Source organism: Onychomys torridus, chromosome 2, assembly GCF_903995425.1.
Source record: "Onychomys torridus chromosome 2, mOncTor1.1, whole genome shotgun sequence".
NCBI classification, from domain to species: domain Eukaryota; kingdom Metazoa; phylum Chordata; class Mammalia; order Rodentia; family Cricetidae; genus Onychomys; species Onychomys torridus.
The window spans coordinates 64,845,761-64,866,832 of NC_050444.1; the positions used below are offsets into that span (position 1 = coordinate 64,845,761).

A 21,072-nucleotide genomic window follows, 5' to 3' on the forward strand; every position below is an offset into this window, starting at 1 on the left:
TATTACCTTCATTTCTATATTTATTAATGAAATTATTTCGTAAGAAAAGTTACCATTCCTCTCTTTTTACGCTTTTTTATTGGGGTGGAGGTGGTGATGCATGCCATGGTGTATTTATGCAGATCAGAGGACAACCTTCTGGAGTTCATGCTTTCCTTTTACTATGTGGGTCCTGGGGATCAAACTCACGCTGTCAGACTTGGCAACAAGCACTCTTACACTCTGAGCTATCTTGGCAGCTCAAGCCAGCACGTTCTTCTTATCTATTTGCTTAGTTGTTTATTCTTGGTGTGGACTCTTGAATATTTATTTGCTGGGTTGTGATGCATACTGTTGTTTTATGGGTGCTAAGTGTCCCCCACTCCTCCTTTGTATTGCCATGAGTGAAGAGCATGGTTCTTTTTGCGAATTGAGAAACAAAAGCTAGTTATTACCTCATCTATAAACATATCCTATCATCCATTTCCTATCTTAGTCTTTTATCTGGTGCAACTTTTGTACATTTATCTTTTTTTTTTTTTTTTTTTTTCCAATTGGGTTTTGTTTTGTTTTGTTTTTGAGCCAGGGTTTCTCTGTGTAGTTTTGGTGCCTGTCCTGGATCTCACTCTGTAGACCAGGCTGGCCCTGAACTCACAGAGAGATCTGCCTGGCTCTGCCTCCCGAGTACTGGGATTAAGGGCGTCATTGCCGCTGCCTGGCTTTTCTGTACATTTAAATGAGATGTGTGTGCAAAGGTTTCTAATTGTGCTCTTTATAGTAATAATGATCTAGACGTGACTATTAACCAATAGTAGGTGCATAAACTGTCATACTTTAATGTAAGATTATATCACAGTAAAAATAAATGCTGTTTCCATCAACATTAAACACTGAATGCTTAATAAAGTCAAAGAAGAATACGTCTAAATGAAAACACAATCCCAAACTGTATTGTTTAAAAATATATATAGGTTGCTGGGCAGTGATGGCATATCATAGTGATGGGGAGGCAGAGCCAGGCAGATCTGAGTTCAAGGCCAGCCTGGTCTACAGAATGAGTTCCAGGATAGCCGGGGCTACACAGAGAAATCCTGGTGGGGTGGGGAAAAGGTGTGTGTGTGTGTGTGTGTGTGTGTGTGTGTGTGTGTGTGTGTGTGTGTGTTTTTCAAAACTACAATGAGCAGGGGATCCATAAACTGCCAATATACTCCCTGGGAAGGAAGAAGGCATAGCATGGCATGGCAGTGGGGGTGGGGTGGGCAGTTATGAGAGGCCAGTTTTAACCTAGGAGTTGCTACATGTTATCTTTTTGACTGTACATTTGTTTCCATATTCTGAATGCACAAACAAATTTTCCATAAAATAGGAAAAGACTATATACAGCCAGGTATTTAAGCTATAACATTTATAGACAATCCTATTTCTGCATACTTGTATTTAATAGCTATGAAATAATTTGCCTGGTAGCCACACATCACTTTACTTAAATATTTCCATGTAATTGCCTAATATAGTACTGGGTATTTAAAAAGTGTTAAGTGGCTAAACAGAATATAACTCTGACATGGATTTACTTTGGCTGATTTAGGATATTAATGGTAGTTTGAAGACCTATTGAATCATCTCAGAATGTTGTAACAAATCATCATAACCTAGATGTCTTAAACAAGACCTTATCCTCTCAAAGTTCAGTCTCTGATCAAGGTGTAACTGATCTGGTGTTCTGATGAGCGCTGTACTTGGCTAACAGACACTTGTGTCTTATCATCATGTCTGTACATGGTAGGTAGGGTGACTTCTCTGATGCCTTTACTTGTAAGAATACGAACCCTATTTGGCAAGGGCCCCATCCTTAAGACCTCAGTCAACCTCAACAACCTCCTCAAAAGTCCCATCTCCAAAGACAACCATAACGACGGTTAAAGCTTCAACACATGAGCTCTTGGTGTATTTAGTTCATAACACTTTTCTAACTTGATTATTTATTCCTCTGATAACTGCTATTGTGTACATGGAAATAGGTACCTCAACCCAAATGAGACATTGATTTCCTGAAATCAGGTAGTGATCTCTGGCAACTAAAGGGCAAGGAGCTGAGGAAGAATTAACTCCTCTGAGAAGAAAAGGCAAGGACCAAGCTCTACTGAAAATGCAAACTGAATTTCATCCTAACATCACACCAGTTCTGTTCAAAAACAAAACAATAAACAGCACTTAAAAGACAGAACAATACCAGAAGGGCAGAAGCAGGCCATCTATAAGTTCTAATACATTCTTATAGTTATGAAGAACAGAACACACTTTCCAGTTGTCTAGAGTGTAGACTAGACCATGAGAAGCTCTATGTTGGGGGTTACTGAATGAAGGATTTTGTGGATACTGGGTAAATAATCTACCTTTAAGCTATAGTTTCATAATCAGTCCTAAATCATAAAGTAGCTGAATTTATATATAATGGCATAGACTGACTTTAGATCACTTGAGTGTCTTTCAGTCTCTTCACTTACTAATGAAGAGCTTAATGAACTCTTTATAACCTAAGATAGGAACCTAAACAACTTTTAATGATTTTATGCATGAATATACACATGTGCATGTACTTAAAGACTTATAAAATGTCTACAAAAATATGCTCACACTTAAAAAATATCCACCAATTGACCAGTGGAAGGAGAGTAAAGAAACAGACAGAAATCAACTAACCTCCTTCTGTTGCGTGCAGGTGTGTTGCATCGTTCCCCTGAGAAGTGATGTTGGTTTGGTCGGACTGAAGGGGGCTGCCTATTTGATGTCATCTCCCATGGTCGCATTGGTGGGGAGGGAGCTGGTGATGCTGATGTATAATCAAAGACTGAATGAGAGAGGCGCTGTCTCTTAGGACTTGGACTATCTTCACTCTGCCAATGCAACAAAATGATGAACTGAAAAAACCATGTAAGAGTTTCCCATTACTGCATACGCAATATGTATTTAAAAAGACAAGTTGCCATGAAAAAATGAAGAACATACATTGCACTATCAATCCAAATTAAAAATCCTAAATTAAGAAATGTAGGGCAGGGGCAAAGAGAAAAGGGGTTGCACAATAATAACTTATAAATGAAAAATGAAGTGTTTCAAAAACTACCATGTTAGATAACAACACATAAAGTCTACAACTGAGCAGCTAACTTTTATATAGCATCTGACTTTCTAGCAGTCCTAACCTACCTGAGAAATGCCATTATTCTTTAGGTAGTGATGACAAGTTTGCTTAGGGAGAGGCCCTCCCCTCTTCCTGAGTAGACCTGAAATCGATGCTAAATCACACATCTCTACCATTCTTGTTTGGGCTGTTACAGTTACTTCTTCCATGACAGTTACATGGACAAAATAAAGTTTATATAAAACAGAGTCAACTGATTAAGACTGACGATTCTTTTTAAAATGTCATAGCACTTTGAGAATATCCTCCAAGTCACAGTGTAAGCTCTGTACGTATAAGATTCATATGATCATGTAACTGCTACTAACTCCAGGATTCCCTAACCAATTCAATTCCCAATTAAGTCTCACAAAAACTGACAAAATTCCAAATTAGCTAAAATCTGACATGGCTATGTATTTTTGGAAGAACTGTTCCTATTTCTAACCTACACTCCCAAGTTCTAATTATTAGGCATTAGACTACTTTTGGTTGGTTTACAAAATAGTTACTTGTGATGAACACAAATACATCAAACATTAGCAAAATATACAGAGACACATACTATAATATTATTTTTTTAAAGAGGTTTGTTTTTATTTGATGTGTATGGGTGTTGTGCACCATGAGCATCCAATGACTGTGCAGACCAGAAGAGGATATCAGGTCCTGTGAAACTAGAGTTACAAAAGGTTAGCAACCATGTGGGTGCTGGGAACTGAATCCAGGTCCTCTGCAAGAGCAATAAGTGCTTTCAACTGGTGAGCCATCTTTCTAGGCCCAACAATGTCATATTTTGAAAGAGGTAAGAAGCCAAATGATTTTAGGGACAAAGAAAATTAATAAATGGAGCTGAGCCTACAGTATAATTCTAACACCTGGGAGATGAAGGCCAGAAGTTTGATAACCTGATGTCATCCTTGGTTACATGGTAAGTTCAAGGCCAGCTTTATACTACTATATGAGACCTTGTCTTAAAAAACAAACAAACAAACAAACAAACAAAAAAACTAAAAGGTTACATTTTGACCTTCCCAAATTATTTAGCAAGTATTTCACCAATATATCAATATATCACCTAACCTATACTCTTAATATTTAAGTATACTTGTTTTAATTTTATTTTAATAAGAAAGCCAGCTGTTGTATTCTGAGAGACTCCCCAAACTTTAAGCACACACAAAGGCAAGATTACTGCCAAGTAGCCCAGGCCAGCCTCCAACTTGCTCTATAGTGAAGAATGACTTTGAACTCTAATTCTCCTGCCTCCTTGTCCTCAGTGCTGGTGTTACAGACCCAGTTTATGTGGTACCCTAGTACAGACATTTTTGTTTGTGAAGACAGTGTCTAAGTAACCCAGGCTGGCCTTGAACTCAGAGATCCACTTGCCTCTACCTCCTGAGTGCTGGGATTAGAAAGGTGTGCCCCACCTACCCAGCAAGCATTGCTATTTCCGACATATGATTCCTAGTGACACTTAGTGTTGATAGAGCCAAACTCCAAGAACCACTGATTTAAGACAGAAGGGACCATCGTTTTGAAGAATATTTTGTTTTGAATTCTCAGGGGGAGAATTCTTTTGTTGTTGTTTTGTTTTTTGTTTTTCAAGACAGGGTTTCTCTGTGTAGTTTTGGTGCCTGTCCTGAATCTCAGTCTGTAGACCAGGCTAGCCTCTGCCTCTGCCTCTCGAGTGCTGGGATTAAAGGTGTACGCCATGGCCGCCCAGCAAGAATTCTTTACTATAACAGTGGGCTACCTTTTTTCAATGTACCTGATGTCAACAATTTAAACATGTAAGATGTTAAGACATGGTTCCTATCTCTTCTGTACAGAACACTGGTACAGATTAGGTCAAGGATGAAAGAAGGCAGGAGGGTATAGGTGTAGTTTAACAATGACCAACAGAAGCAGAGGCAGGTTCCAGGTTCTACTTGAGGACTAAAATGTGCCTGACTTAACAACCATTGTACTTTTCATTCCAAGGGAAGAAGGAATCAGCTTGTGTTGGGAGAGGTGTAAAGGTCCATCTTGACTGTCAACATGATGAGGTAGAGAATAGCCATGGAGTCAAGACTGTAAGCATGTCTAAGTTTCTAAAGGAGATTTGGAGGCCGCATTCCCTGGGCTGAGGTTAGACCACTGCTTCACGGTCCCACTGCCACAATGGACTCTAACCTCAAACTGTGAGCTAAAATCAGTTTCCCTGCCTAACTTAGTCATTTTGTTGCAGCAACAAGAAAAGAAACTTGGGTTTCTTCCAGTTTTATTCAAAACTTCATCTTAGATCAAGCACAGTGTGATCTAAGTCTCTAATTCTCCTTGAAACTCCCAGACTTCCTCTTCAGAATATGAAGTTTCTCATTTACCTTAAAAAAAGGTAACTGAGCATATTCCAGGGACGACAAACTCACTGAATTTATCCACCTTTCATAAATGAGGGAGCTGCGGAAAAGTGACAGTCTGTGTAAGCAGTTTGCTGGTAGAAGTTCACTCATTCATTTTCTGTTTTACATTTTGGGATGGATGAAAACATAAGCCTGAGGAAGTAGGAAACTTTCTATTCAGATCACAATACAGTTTACGAAACAACTGCAACAGATTATCTCACTTAATGCTCTACAAGCTTAAGTCAAATTATGCTCAGATATACTTCAAATATGGTTTTCTTAGTAAGGCTAACTGAAAAGACAACTATCCCTTATTTATACATGGTGTATTAAATTATTCTCTTTCACCCGACAAGTTATATTTTGATGTACAGTTCTGATACTCTTGAATGAAAGAAATTTCATTATACAGCCCTAGTTCTCAACCAGATAATGCATACATATACTATTCCTTAAGTACCCAAAAAATCAACACTGCACAAACAATCTGAAGCATGAGGGTTTTTGTTTGTTTGTTGTGTTTGCAACTAAAAGGTGTAGTCTAAACCAAGCAAAGGAAACTGGAACCAGGCTGGGGAGATGGCTCAGTAGGTTAAGCATTTGCCATGCAAGCCTAAGCTTAGATCTGGGCTCTATCCACAAAGCCCACATCAAAAGCAAGGCTGATCCCAGCACAGGAGGGTCCCTGGGGTTCACCTGCTGTGCTGAGTTCCAGGCCACTGAGACCCTAAGTCAAAGACAAGGTGCAAGGTACTAGGGACAAGGCTGCCTCTGCACCAACACCAGGAGAACAAGGACAAGGCGCAGAAAGGTCCGTAAGAGGACAGAATTGGTAAACAACTGCTATCCGTGATGGGCTTTGTCGTCCACTAACACTTTTGAGAGGCTAGGGAGACATCCCAGTCACTAAAGTGTTTGCCTTGGATTTGAACCCCAGAACTGCTTTAAGAGGGGAAGTATGGTGCACACATGTGGGACTCCAGTGCCTGGAAGGCTGCCAAGTGGACCTCTGGCGCCTCCCTGCTAACCTAGGCCTCCAAACTAGTGAGAACTGCCAGAAACAAGAGTAGGGAACCAGAGTAATACTTTCTCTACAGACTGTTTTAACAATGAACCACATCTTCAACACCATGCTTGCAATAAAAATAATTATTTTATGCCTAAAGAAAGCTACAGGGGAGTTCTTTAAAAATGGGCAACCTCACCTAGGAAACAGAGGGGCTTTGAGAGAAAGAGGAGAAAAAAAAAGTTGAGCCTGGCAGCAGAGGCAGGAGGATCACAAGTTCAAGGCTAGCCTGAACAATATAACAAGTCCTTGTCTCAAAATTTTAACAATATAGCCCACCAAGCAAACAACACAACAACAACAGAAGAAAAAAGGGAAGGCAGGGCTGGAGAGATGGCTTAGCACTTAAGAGTACATATCTGCTCTTCCAGAGTATGGCTCCCATTACCCAGGTAGGTTGATCACAAACCCTGTCATTAACTCCAGGAGCTGTCTATGTGCTCACGCTCACATGTGCACATACACACACACACACACACACACACACACTCACACACTCAAAATCTTTAAAAAAAAAAAAAAGTTTAGAAAGATGGCAAAATAAAAGTTACAAATAAGGTGGTTCCAGTGGAGGCCTGTGCTGACTGACTCAGCTACCACCCAGGCCCACACCCAGGCCTTTGAGTGGGCCCACCCCAACATCTACCCCATCTATGACCTGCTGAAGCATGGGAAGGGACTGAGCCTGTAGAACCATAGCTGCAGGATCTCCATGACTGGGGCAACGGGCTACCCAAGGGGAGTTTCAGTGAGGGTCCAGTATTGATGATGCACCAGAACCACACCAACAACTCACTGCAACCAACATTGGCAAGTGCAGCTGTTGGACACATGACACGCTGCAGCTCCCAATGCCACAACAAAAGACTGTATGATGGAGAGACAGGAATGATGATGGAGGAGGAGGAGCAAATGTTTTTAAAATTTCTTTTGTTGTGGGGAAGGCTAGAAGGGTGGAGGGAAGGCACGGAAGGACTGGGAAATGAGTGGGATTTCAGTACACGATGTGAAATTCCCAAAGAATCAATTAAAAAATTGTGTTACAAAAGTTACAAAGAAGTTATCTGGGAAAAGCCAAAGACAAAAAGTGAGAACATAGTAAGGAAATGACTTTCTGAGGATTCCCTTCTCATGTGGTAACCAGATTTTATTTTTTTATTTTATTTAAGTGTGAGTATATGCAGGTACCCTAAGAGGCCAGAACAGGATTTAAGATCCCTTACATCTGGAGTTACAAGCATTTGTGTGCTGTCTTACGTGGGTGTTGGGACCCAAACTCCACTGTTCATAGAACAGAAAGTGCTCTTAACCACTGAGAAGGTTGAGTAAGGTCTGTAGCAAGCCAGGTTTTTTTAGGGGAGAGGTGAGGTTGGAACTAACACATGACACTCATCTTGACATGAGAATTAGCTAATGTATCAGTATCTCCTCAGGACTTCCTAAGATCAGTCTTTCTCACCCAGAAAACCTACAGGGCAGTAACTGAGCAGAGAAAATCTCTGGTCGTCCCTTAGAGAAAACAGAGTGAAGGCCTTGCTCTAAAGGTAGAGGAAAGACTAAGTACCATTAACAAAGTTATAACGCTCTTTACTTTTCAATAAACCCCAGGGATTACAGAGTGTACCATATGACTCGTTAGAGGGAGTAATGTAACTAGTTAGAGGGAGTAATATGCCTAGTTAGTTAAGAGGGTATAGTATGACGAGTTAGTTAGAGGGTATAGTATATGACTAGTTAGTTAGAAGGAGTAATATGACTAGTTAGTTAGAGGGTATAGTATATGACTAGTTAGAGGGTATAGTAGATGACGAGTTAGTTAGAGGGAGTAATAGGACCAGTTAGAGGGTATAGTATATGACGAGATAGTTAGAGCGAGTAATAGGACTAGCATGGGTAGAGCTCTAGGTTCAGTTGCCAACAGTTTAAAAAACACTAAGCACAGTTGGTTCTAATCTCAACTTTATTGTTTACTTTTTAAAACATGGGTTTAATCTACTGCATTTGTAATTACTAAGTTTAAATTTAATAATATTAATTCCCAATACCTCTAAGGGAATATGGAGAATACAAAAAATAAAAACTTACTATTAGTGGCAGTAGTTAAGTGTATTATTTAGAGACTTATTTTTGGATAGGGAAGATCCCTGGCTGGTCTGAAACTTACTATGTATACCAGGCTGTTCTCCAACTCAAAGATCTGTCTGTTTTTACCTCCCACACTGGGATTAAATGCATGTGAGACCATGCCCAACCTTAAGTCAGTTCTTTTCCTTTCTTTTTTTCCTTCCTTCCTTTGGGTTTGTTTGTTTTTGAGACAAGGTCTCTCAACATAGCTTTGTAGACCAGACAGATCTTGAACTTGCAGAAATCCATCTCCATCAGCCTCAGGAGTGCCGAGATTAAAGGTGCTTGCTACTAAGCCTGGCTTCAAATTTCTTAAGTATCAGTCACCTACTAATAACACTGAACTTCTGTGCACAGATAATTCTGTAATTAAAATGGTAGTCAATATGCCATTCAATTCACAGACAACTAGGCCTCCTAAAAAAGTTACGTGTTAAATACTTACAAAATGTATTTATAGAAATGCAGGTAGCTATTTAAAGGTAGTATGATATAGAAAATACAACACAGCAAGAATCAGCTGAGTCCCTTGATCCACCAATAACTGGATGAACTGTGCACCTTGGTGAACTTTTGAAAGCCTATTTCCTTACCTAGAACAAGATGCCTACTTTATTTATGAGTTGAAAACATGGACAATAAACACATACAGAGAATCCAGCACAAATTCTAAAAGGAATACCAGACTTGAAGTGGCCTGGGTCACCTACAGGTACGGACAGAAATAACACATGCCAAACAATGTATTCTTGTAACACCAGTTCCAGGTCATTTCTAGAGAAAACAACAAATGAGTGGTTTCTATTGAAAACATTTAGTCTTGGTCATCAACTATGTCAATACTTTGGGCAGGCTTTCTACACACACACACACACACACACACACACACACACAGAGCTAGTCCAGAACAGGCTCCAAAGCTACAGAGAAACCCTGTCTCGAAAAACAAAAAAATCAAAAAACCAAAGTGATTCTGTAGATGTGGCTTGTTCTTTAGTAATAGTAATACTGACTTCCATTATTAAAACATGCTTCTCTAGGAGTATGGAGTCAAAGTTCAGAAGCCAGTGATTTGTATGAGCAGATCCAAGTAATCTTGTTAATCCAATGATGATTTTAATATATGTGGACTGATTTTCACTTTATATTAAAATTTTAACATCCTTTTTTTTTTTTAATCTATAGGTACAAAAAGCAAGTACCTATGTACCCTCTCAGGAATATGTATCACTATAAAATTCTGGGCATTAAACAAATAAGTAGTGATGGCTTAAAACACATGCTTTCATTTTTTCCTTTCGTACAAACCTTACATATTTTAGTACTTTCTATTTCCTTACAGAAACTGAATGATTAGGACAAATGACTAAGACACAAAAGTCTTTTTAAACAGAATATTCAGTGGTCAAATAATGAACAGTAGTAGCTCAAGAGAAGACACTTTTCAGATGCACTGGCTGGAAGGTATACTGAAGAAGTCAGTCCTCTAAGAAGAGCATTTATTCCCACAGACAACAGAAAATCAGAGGCTACTGAGAAGTCTGTTTAAGCCTTCCTAGAAACAAGCTAGAATGGTGACTGTCGGCCCTGTGTAGGGAAAGGGTAAACATATAAGAACCTGGAAGAAGAAAGCTTTGAAGTGAGCATCCTCTTGAACGGTAGTGTTCTGATCACTTGGGAGGAGAGGGAACAGGCTCGGAAGTCTCACCCTTTCACAAATCACCTTGTTAGGATGGCCAGGCAGAGGTGCTGAATTGGCCCCGGGAGATATCTGGGAAAAAGAGGGAGAAGAAAAGGATAGTTCATGGCCAGCCATACCAATATGGACAATCACGCCTATGAAGGACGACAGTCTGGGTTTTGTGGTATCTGACAGTTCTGCCAGCAGAGACGTTAGGGAGGAAAGCAAGTTTAAACATCAAACATACAGGGGCAGAGACTGTCCTAGCAGTGGAGCTTCCCACACAAAAAGGCTCGAGATAAAAAACAGCACAGTTCAGGAACTTAGGCCCTTACTCCTCAGATTTTTACTGATGAGCTCCTTCACTGGTGTTGACTCTACAGCCCTAACAGTCAGGCTTCATGGTAAGAAGACCTGAGGTAAAATCACCTAAGTATAGTGATGAATGTCTACCTAGACTCTTTTTTTTTCCTCAATGTATTTTTACAACTTTTAGTTGACCTTACAAGTGACCATGGTGAAAAAGATAAGATTTGACAATATTTATGATAAAATTTCCATACTCTCAACTCTAAGACTGTACAACATATAACATATAGTAATCTTAGGTTTAACTGGGGATGGCACCTCCACTCCATTAAACTTTAGCTATGTTCATTCAGTACTAGGGAGACTGAGGCAAGAATATCCCAAGTTCTAAGTCAGCCTGGGCTAGAAATCAAGATCCTGTTCTCAAGATTAAAAATTTAAAAAAGAAAAAAAAATCCTCAAACAGTAAGGGAATAACAAACAAAAACAAGGGAACCAAAGACAAACGCCTAAGCCTGAAAGTAAACAAATGCTGCTTAAAATGCTAGACTGTGGATTAAATATCCTCAAATTTGTGTGACACTTAACCTGTAGCATCTGAGAACCATGAACATCACTCTTCCACTAGGTTGTGACAGTGACATTCTCCTTGGGGACTCTAAGTTTAAGGATGTGCTTGTCCTCACACTAAAAACCATGTGCTCACCACTGGCTGGCTTCCACAGTTACTGCCTCTTTCCTTCCCTCAGTGTTAAGATTTAAGGGTCTCCTTGGTGATGGGCACTAAACAAAAAGAAAGGCATGGTTTCCTACCTTCCAGAAGTATATGCTATAAAAGGAGGAGGAAAGGGGAAAAGACAGACAAACAAGCAAATCACTGTGTAGTACGTATTTTGACAGCAGTGACACTGGGTGCTCTGCTCTGGTAACGGCAGAGAGCAGTGTAGTAAGGAAACAGACAACTTCCAGTATGGTGGACAGTAAAGAAGATGCCAGATAGGAAAGCAGAGACCTTATGACACTGAATGTTATAAAATGTGCTGTGGTCATCTCTAGCCCATCTGTAAATGTTGTTGTTGGTGTGTTATAAACCTGATAGATGACTGTATCTAGTGATAAGAACAAAGGGCCCACTACCGCCATCCAGAAGTTCCAGGAGTACTTGTTAGTTTACTACACAAAGTGTTTTGGATATAACTATAGTTTATCTCTGTATTGCAAACACAATATGCTAATAGTCTTTATCTTTATGAATATGTACTGCTGATAAAGGAGTATTTTCTGTCTTCCAAGAGCTAAGAGACAGACAGACAGACAAGCGCGCGCGCGCGCGCGCGCGCGCACACACACACACACACACACACACACACACACACACACACACACGTTAACAGAACTAAGCCACCATAAAGATTAAAGAAAAAATCCCAATGAGTTTATTTTAATTAGAAAGGAAAGGCCAGCAAGACGACCAAGTGGGTAAAGGCCCTTGCCACTAAGCCTGATGACCTGAGTTAGATCCCTGGAACCCACATGGTGGGTGAGGAAAGAGAACCTACTCCCAGAAGTTTGTCTTCTGACCTCCACATGTGTCATGGTTTGAATGTGCGCCACCCCAGTACCACCAATAGATAAATAAATATGAAAAAGGGCGTGACAAAACAGATGCAAATAGCCAACTACAATCAGACATTTAAATGCTCTGAAGCAAACCAACACTGGAACATAACTAGTCTGAAAATAAAAGGTAGATTTGGTTCCCAGCGCAGCACAAGTAGCTTATGCCTGTAGTCTGAGATAGGGCTGCTAACAAATTCCAGACCAGTCTTACATAGCAAGTCCCTGTCTCAAAACAACAAAACAAATCCGAAGCAGATTAGGTGCATTTACCGCTCTTGATCATCATTAAATGAGGAACTTCACATCTCCCCAAATGAGCTGTTCCTTCTGCCAGCTTGGCCTCTACCTGCCACTCTCTTAGGACTCTTATTCTCACAGTACATAAACTGTGGATGTTTTGTCTGCGGGTGTCTGTGCACCATGTAATGCCAGGGACCCCTGGAGGCTAGAAGAGGGTGTTGGATACCCTGACCTGGAATTACATACAGCTGTGAGCTGCCATGTGGGTACTAGGAATTGAACTTAAGTCTTCTGCAAGAGCTGTGCTCTTAATTAGTCATTTCCCATCAACGACCATGCCCAAACAGTATCACAAATCAAAAGCACAAGTACCTGGCTGGTAAAACAGAAATCAGAGTCAGCTGTATTCTTCCTTCTTTGATCCTTTGGTGATTTGAAGATTTCCATCATCAGGGGCTGGAGAAATGGCTTACAGGTCCTGAGTTCAATTCCCAGCACCCACATGGCATCTCATAATTGCCTATAACTCAAGTTCCAGAGGATCTAACACCCTCACACAGACATACATGCAAGCAAAACACCAATGCATATAAAAAATAAAAAGGAACCATCAAAAAAGAATTTAAAAAGATTTCCATCATAAGTAAAACATACCCCCCCCCAAAAAAAAGAAAAGAAAAAAAGAAAACTATGGCACCCTTGGCTCCTGTTGTCATAAGATAATAACAACTTTCAAGTATATCTTTTCCTATTCACAACAGTCTCCTTCTGTCAGAAACTTCATTTATCTCTGAACAGAAGACAAACAATATTGTGGAAGAGTTATAGTTAAGTCCTATAGTCTATGATAAAACCACTGCTGGGCTTGATCAAAACCAGCAATGGCCCTCACAGTAAGTTCGTGGAAACATTTTATTTATGTGTAATATATGGTAAGGAAATTTCCTATATAAGATGTCACCGTAAATTCTCACCACTCTCCTCCTCCCCATCCCACTTGGGGGAGCCACCAAAATGGGAGTGCTTTTCAGAGGATATTTAAGTTCAGCAGGAGGGAGGCCATCATAAGAGAGCCTGGCTTAATCAGAGGAAGTTCTAAAAAACGGAACTGAGCCGTTCTTGAGAAGCTCTCCTATCAGCCTTCCAAACTAAGCCTCAGCACTCACAAGATGAGAGAAGGGCGGGCACCACGGAGCTGGGAACTGGAGCAGCTACCAGACAACGACAGGGAATAAATGGGGAATGCCACATTCCACCAACCAATGACTTCAAACTAAAGAATGTGAGCTCCTGCCAGCTAAGATAAGGAGCAGAAGACCCAGGAGCTAACTCATACCAGGATATCTCAGACAAGGTTATTGGTTGGAACCAAGCAGTGGTGGCCATACCTTTAATCTCAGCACTCGGGAGGCAGAGTCAGGTAGACAGATCTCTGTGAGTTCGAGGCCAGCCTGGGCTACAGAGTGAGATCCAGGAAAGGTGCCAGAGCTACACAGAGAAGCCCTGTCTCAAAAAAAAACAAAAACAAAAACAAAACAAACAAACAACTCTCCAAAGTTTTTGGTTGGTTGCTTTTTTTCAAGGCAAGGTCTCACCATGTAGCTCTTGCTGTCCTAGAACTCATAAGTAGACCATGCTAGCCTTGAATTCAGAGACTTGTCTCTGCCTCCCAAAATCTGAGATTAAAGTCCTTCAACATCATGACTGGCCTTGATACAAGTTAATTTTAAGGTAACAAATTTTGTAACTAAGATTCCAGGTAATCTGATATATACAACAGAGAACATACATAGTACATCTGAGTGTAGCAACTAGGATGAAATGCCCAGAACTCAACCCTTCATTATGACACTGTTATAGGAGTAGCATATTCCGTGGCAGGGCACTTGCCTTGCATGCACAGGACCTTACATTTGATTCCTCAGAGGCCCCTCTCCACTCTAAGGGTATTTTCATTTAAACAATATAGCAATTAAATAAAATCTCAGCCTGATGGCTAACTTTATGCCAGGAAATGAAACTGGGCCCTGTGCTGACTAGTTTTGTCAACCTGACATAAGCTGGAGTCTCATCTAGGACACGGAAGCTCAACAGAGAAAATGTACCATAAAATTGGCCTATATGCTGAGCATGGTGGTATATACCTTTAATACAGCAGAAAGATCTGTGTTCTAGACCAGCATGCTCTAGTGAGCTCTAGGCTAGTGAGAGCTGCACAGTGAGACCCTATCTCAAATAAATAAAACAAATATAGACATTTTTAAAGGCCTGTGTAAGGCATTATTTTGATTAATGACTGATGTAGGAGGGCCCAGCTCACTATAAAGACGCAGTACCACTCCTGGGCAGGTGGTCCTGGACTGCATTAGAAAGCAGGCTGAGCAAGACAGTAAGCAGTGTTTTTCCATGTCCTCTACTTCAGTTCCTGCCTTAACTTCCCTTCATGAGGAACCATAAGCTACATATAAATGCAATAAGCTGTTTCTCCCGAAATTCTTTTGGTAATGGTGTTTAATTGAAGCAACAGGAAGCAAACTACAGCAGGCTCTCTGATCTTTACACACTGTACAGCAGGTTTAATTCAACTGATTAAAGCCATACACCTCAGAAAGACCAAACCAGACCTTAAACCTAGAATCTATTAATTCACCAATCCATCTTGTAGTTTAACTTTAAAAACAATATTAAAGGCGATGGTGGTGCATGCCTTTAATCCCAGCACTCGGGAAGCAGAGCCAGGCAGATCTCTGTGAGTTCGAGGCCAGCCCGGTCTACAGAGCAAGATCCAGGAAAGGCGCAAAGCTACACAGAGAAACCCTGTCTCGAAAAACAAAAACAAAAACAAAAAACAAACAAAACAACATTGTGGTCTACAGAGTGAGTTCCAGGACAGCCAGAGCCACATAGAGAAATCCTGTCTTGGGAGGAAAAAAAAAAAAGAAAAAAGAAAAATCAATAAATCAATATAAAAAATTAACTTGTTACTGTTGTAGGCATAATCACTCATTTTTTCCTTGGTCAATGGTAAGGTTGTACCATAGTCCTAAAGTGATACAATTCTGTCAGTCTCTAGCCTACTTGAACATTACCGATATTTGGTTAACTGCAGCCTATGTTCAGGATGTAGCTTGTATCTGCCACAGAACCACAAGGAAGAGGGGAATAACTCTGCAACCTCAAAACTTCTTGTTTTTTAATGTTTGTTTACATGTAACTACATGAATAATTCATTGAGTATAACTAGGAAGAAAGACTAATGTTTACATATACCTACTAAGCATCAATGCACCAGCAGTTTATGATACTTTCTGTTTCATGGCCCTTCTCTGTTTGGGTAGTGACAAGAGCAATGATCAACAATTCAACCCTTGTCTTGGTGAGTCACAGTTATGACCTATTGTGCTACAGTAATAGGATTTAAGGGACACTGCTCCTTCTAAGATTGCTTCTAACGGCAGCTTTCTGCTATATTCAGTTAGTTTTGTTTTGTCTTTCATAAAAAATGAATGAAGCAGAGATTTAGCAGTCTTCTGGGCCTACTCCCCGCCCCCTTTTTAAATACAGGGATGGCCTTAAACTCACACAATCATCCTGCCTCAGACTCCCAAATATTGGAATTAAGGATGTAAACCACAACATCCAGGATAGTACTAAATAATGGTGGTTTTTACAAATAGGGTTGCTCAAAACTTGAGTTCAGTCCCTAGGATCTACGTGTGCATTCTGGTACAGGTGAGACATACATATAAAATAATTGTAATTTTTTAAAAATTCACAGCATTTTTGTATTAGTATTTTCTTTCCTTAATCACTTTTTATTCCTTGGTGAATTTTATTTTCTGAAATCCTTTCAATTACTTTTTTAATCATAATCATTGATGTATATCAATTGTATAAATAAACAAATGTAATAAATTGTGGAATAAAAAGCCCAAACCAAATAATGCTGAAACTAAAATATGTGCTTTGAGGTGGGTGGGGACAAAATCATGGAAACCTGAAATGTTACATCACAACTGTGACATGGTGGAACACAGAAGTACAAGTGCAGAACTCTGGAGGACCAGAAGTGTAGACAACCTGTCTGGTCCTTAGGAGACCTTGTCTCAACAAACAAGTCAAACTAAAACAAGACAAAGACTATGGGTAAATATATGGAACATCATAAATTTGAGATAAATTTTAGTTTAGAAAACACACATACTGTGTTTAGCACTGTGTCACTATTGCCTAGAAGTGTGTATCACAGAATATGCTCTATTGAGAGAATAATCTCCCACACTAATCAAATCAGCTTTTCTGAATTATGTCCCAAGTTTATTAGGAATCTGTTTAGAATTAGGCTAATGAAAATTTGGGGTGCTAGGGAAATGGCTCAGTGGGTAATCTGCTTGGCTTACAACCATAAGAACTTGAGTTACAATCCCCAGAACCCACATGAAGCCTCACAGAATAGGGAGCATCTGTAATTAGTGCTCCTGTGGAGAAATGAGTAACAGAGACAAGAGAATCCATGAAACTCACCAGCCAGTTAGCCTGTTGTATATAGTAGTGTGTAAATGACTGTCTTAAGATGGAAATTAAGGATGAATAACTAAGGTTGTCCTCTGATCTCTGCACATGTTTATGAGGGCCATTTTTTGAAAAGCCACCCAGCACTAATTGGGGTAAAAAACTAGTAATAAATCTATTTCAGGGAGGATGATCACTGTTTAGCACTGGAATTCATGTGTTAAGTAAAACTTATTCCCACTCTTGAATTAAGGCAAACTGAGTGGATGTGTGTCTCTGGGGAGGCATTCAAAACTAAGGTTGGTGGAAACAAGTGAAGACTGCTCCCTCTCCTTCCCCAGACCAGAGTCCCAAAGCACAGCAGCGAAGAGGGAAGACAGACACACACCACTAAGCATAACACGCAGACCAGCTGGGAGAAATGAGACTGTGCGCAGCACCCCTGAACTTCACCTGTTTATATTTATCTTTCATTTCCTAGAGAGAATTCACTCATTTATTTTCTTTAGATGTCATAAGAGGTATTTAAAAATCTACTGATAGATGGAATAGAACCAGAACTATACGGTACAAATGAACACTTAATGCTTGTGTTTCCTGCGGAGAAAATGAAAGCAAGCTATGAATGAAGTAAAATAGAAGTGAAAACTATATTCATATATGCACTTACCTGGAAAAAGAGCAAAAAAAAAAAAAAAAATCTGTAAGGAGCCCTAGACACCATGCAACAATTAACCAACTCAAGAACTACCTTCCCAATAAAAGATTACAAAACAGTGCTTCCAAACCAAACTAAAGGCAGCATAAAATCCAGAACAGGTGAACAACAAACATCTTGACCAATGGTCTTTCTACTACCATTGCTCAACTACCTACCTATTTTCAAGAGTTCAAGTAAAAATACACGCATGACAACCTGACAATGTTAACACAAGTTATTCAAAGCCCTTCCCAATGTGAAGACAGCAGATTATACTCTCCAGTAGGATGCTTGCAAACTCCCTTAAGCATTCTTTGTTTCAATCTTCTCTAGTAAAGTCAAGTCTTTGTACCTACCAGATTTACATTTGCCAACTTAGTTTAGAACAAGGCCAGGAGGAATGGCTTAGCAGGGAAAGATGCTTGCTGTCAAGCCCCAGACCTATCAACTTCCAGAACCCGTGTGGCAGCAGCACAGAACAAACAAGGATAAGTTGTCCACATACATTTATTATTTTTAATATATTTAAAAATTAAGATGGGCATAAATTTTAACAAGTGTAGAAACACAAACAACTACCTTTTCAGACACCAGTGGTGGAAAAATTAAGAGTATTTCACTACAATTCTTTCATAACCTACAGAGGATATGAAGCCCAAAAGACCTGTTGGGGGCAGAACCTATTAGTAACCTCTAATTCCTCCAGTTCTTGTAGGAGTAATTCATATCGAAAATTACAGGAACCAACTCTAAAGTAGATGCCTAAATGAATAGGCTTAGGATAAGCAGGTTTTCAAAACGAAAAATACATTATACTAGTACATTTATATACCAGAAGGTACTCTATAATAAGCAGACAATTCAGTGATAGAATTATCACTCAAAATTGTCATCTTTTAAGTGTTCTACGTTTCTGCACCAAATCTGACGTTTTGATCTTTTGTTTTCCTTTCATAAGCTGGATTTCTCCATTAGACAGTGATCCAGAAAATGAACAAAATTTTACTTTATTTCGACTATGATTCAAATGTGATTGAAATTCTTAAGTCTAGTCACAAAGCTATCTGCTAAAGTAACTGGTAAGTAAATGTTACTACAATATTATCTGCGAAACAGAAGTACGGCAGGCTTAAGAATTCTAAGAAAGTACTGTGTGTGAGCGCCGAAATACATTTCAATGTCCACCGCTTAATCGCAATTCACACGACACTAGCAATAACTATATCTAAGTATTCAACTCTATGTATGGTAGAATTAGCGTGTTCAACCTCACTGAATAGCACACACCAGTTCTGCAACACAAAAGCGCTGTTCACGCCAGATCATACACAGGAAAATAACTTAGTTCTCTTTGGCCTGCCTTCGATAACCCGAAACACTCCCGTTTCAAAAACCAACCTCTCTCATTCTTCAGCCCTGAAAGGAAAAACTTCCATCCACTGAGAACAAAAACCGAGCCCGTACAGAAACCCGCCGAGGAGGCAGAAGGCCGCGAGAGAGGCTCCCTCCGACCGGGTTCTGCGTTCTCCCAGGTGACATCATTTCACCTGCGTCTCGGCCAGGCAGGGGCGAGCCGGCTCCCCGCCGCGGCGGGAACAAAGAGCGCCGGGCTGCCGGGAAACGTCGGCCAAGCGCGGCCCGCCGGCTCCCAACCTCCCGCGGCCAGTACCGCCCTCGTGCGGGAGCCAACGGCTGCCGGGCCAGTACCTGCGAGGGGAGGCTCCGCCCTGCGGGGCTGCTCCCGCCGCTCCGGGCCGGGCCGCCGCCTCCTATTGTGACCACTCGCCCCGCCGGCCGCCAGCTCGCCAGGGCCGCCGTCCCCGGGCCTCCTCGCCCCCGGAACCTCGGTTCCGACTGAGGCGCTGTCACGGCGCTTCCTTCCTCCTGGCACCATCACACGGGCCTCGTCAGGAAACCACGGCTCCACGCCCAGCCCTGAAGGAGTCGGCTAGCGCCTCCGAGGCCCCATCCTTTCCGCCCAGCGCCCCAACCGCCCCGGCCTCCGGAGGCCCGCCCGCCCGCCCGCCAGCCGCACGAGGGGCCCCGCCCCGCCCCCTGCACCCCGCCTCGGCGCTCGCGGACCGGCACCGGCCGCGCCGGCGCAGTAGACTGCGCTGCGCGCGCAGGCGATATCCCCGGCGCTAGGTCTCCCGCCGCGGAGCTCTAGGGCCTCCCGCCTCTGGATCCCGGACGCCTGCCCCTCCCTCATCCTCACAAACCTAGCCAGCCAAGAGCAGGACCGCCAGAGAGCTCCGCCTCTTCCCCCGCGCCGAGCCCCCTTTGTTTCCACCCGCGGGGGCGGGGCTGCGCGCGTCCAGGCCGCTCCGGCCAGTTCCGGCAACAGAGCCGGTGCGCAGCGCCCCTGCGCAGCCCCGCCCAGCTCACTCGCCAGGCCGGCGCGAGCAGCGAAGGTGGGGCGGTGGGGCGGTGGGGCAGCGCCTTCCAGCGCAGGCTGTACCTAACGCAGAGGCAGCTTCCGCTCCAGCCAGCAACTCCAAAACTCAGCAGAGGAGCAGTAAACCTCACAATATAATGTGTGGTTACATGACCGAAGAAGTAGGGATTTTTACTGATGTAGGCACAGGGTCTCACAACAGAACAAGCAGGCTGGTATCTAATTTGTCCGACCCGTCAGGACTTTGCTGAAGAAAATAGGATCGGAAGCCGAAGCCGCCTGGCTCACGATTGAATTCAAGACCCAACAGAGAAGACAAAGCCTATAATGGCGCAATAAATACAAGGAAAAAGATTGCTTAATGCAATTGGAATTATGGAAGCGGTGGGCGTTTTAAGCAGATAGAAATTAGAAGAGTCTTTAAAAGTTGATGTTTAAAAGGGGCAGTGAAACTGTAAAGGAACAGTGAGCAGAAAACCCAGACTTAACAAGGCATGGTGGCCTCACACACTGGGGAGGCCAAGAATGGACTTCGGAGAGGTTGGGGTCCGCCTGGTCTGCTGTATTGGAATGCGGTCTAAAAATCTAGGGCGGGGGTAGGAGGGGAAGAGGACCGAGGAAAGAAAGCAAACAAGCCTAGACTTCTTTAGACTGCTTAAACCTATCCTTTCCTTCTGAATCTCAGTGGCCTCGGGTAGTAGAAACAGAACTAAAATGTTTCAGGATCTTTTGGACCTTATACACTCTGTTGATTAATAACACCATATGGTAGTTGTGTACATTTGTCACCAGTATCAGACTGAGCACCAGTGCTCTATTGTGACCAAGGTCCACAATTTCAGGTGCTTAGCAACTGCTGAATCAAAGTTCTAGCA

The 21,072-nt window shown here is 41.6% G+C and overlaps 1 protein-coding gene across 9 annotated transcripts in view; it reads right to left on the bottom strand.

Moving 5' to 3' along the window:
* Rnf38 (ring finger protein 38) overlaps positions 1-21,072 on the bottom strand; it is a 118,069-nt gene that overhangs the window by 23,171 nt on the left and 73,826 nt on the right. For 2 of the 9 annotated variants that reach the window (XM_036178411.1, XM_036178410.1), the window contains 2 exons: positions 10,359-10,511; positions 2,683-2,876 (listed from right to left, as the gene is read on the bottom strand). In XM_036178411.1, the coding sequence (XP_036034304.1) occupies positions 2,683-2,789 (107 nt within the window). In that variant the 5' untranslated portion in view covers positions 2,790-2,876; positions 10,359-10,511. Of the gene's footprint in view, positions 1-2,682; positions 2,877-10,358; positions 10,512-19,509; positions 19,693-20,021; positions 20,096-21,072 lie in introns of those variants that run through there. The other 7 variants (XM_036178405.1, XM_036178413.1, XM_036178409.1 and 4 more) reach the window with 6 other exon arrangements.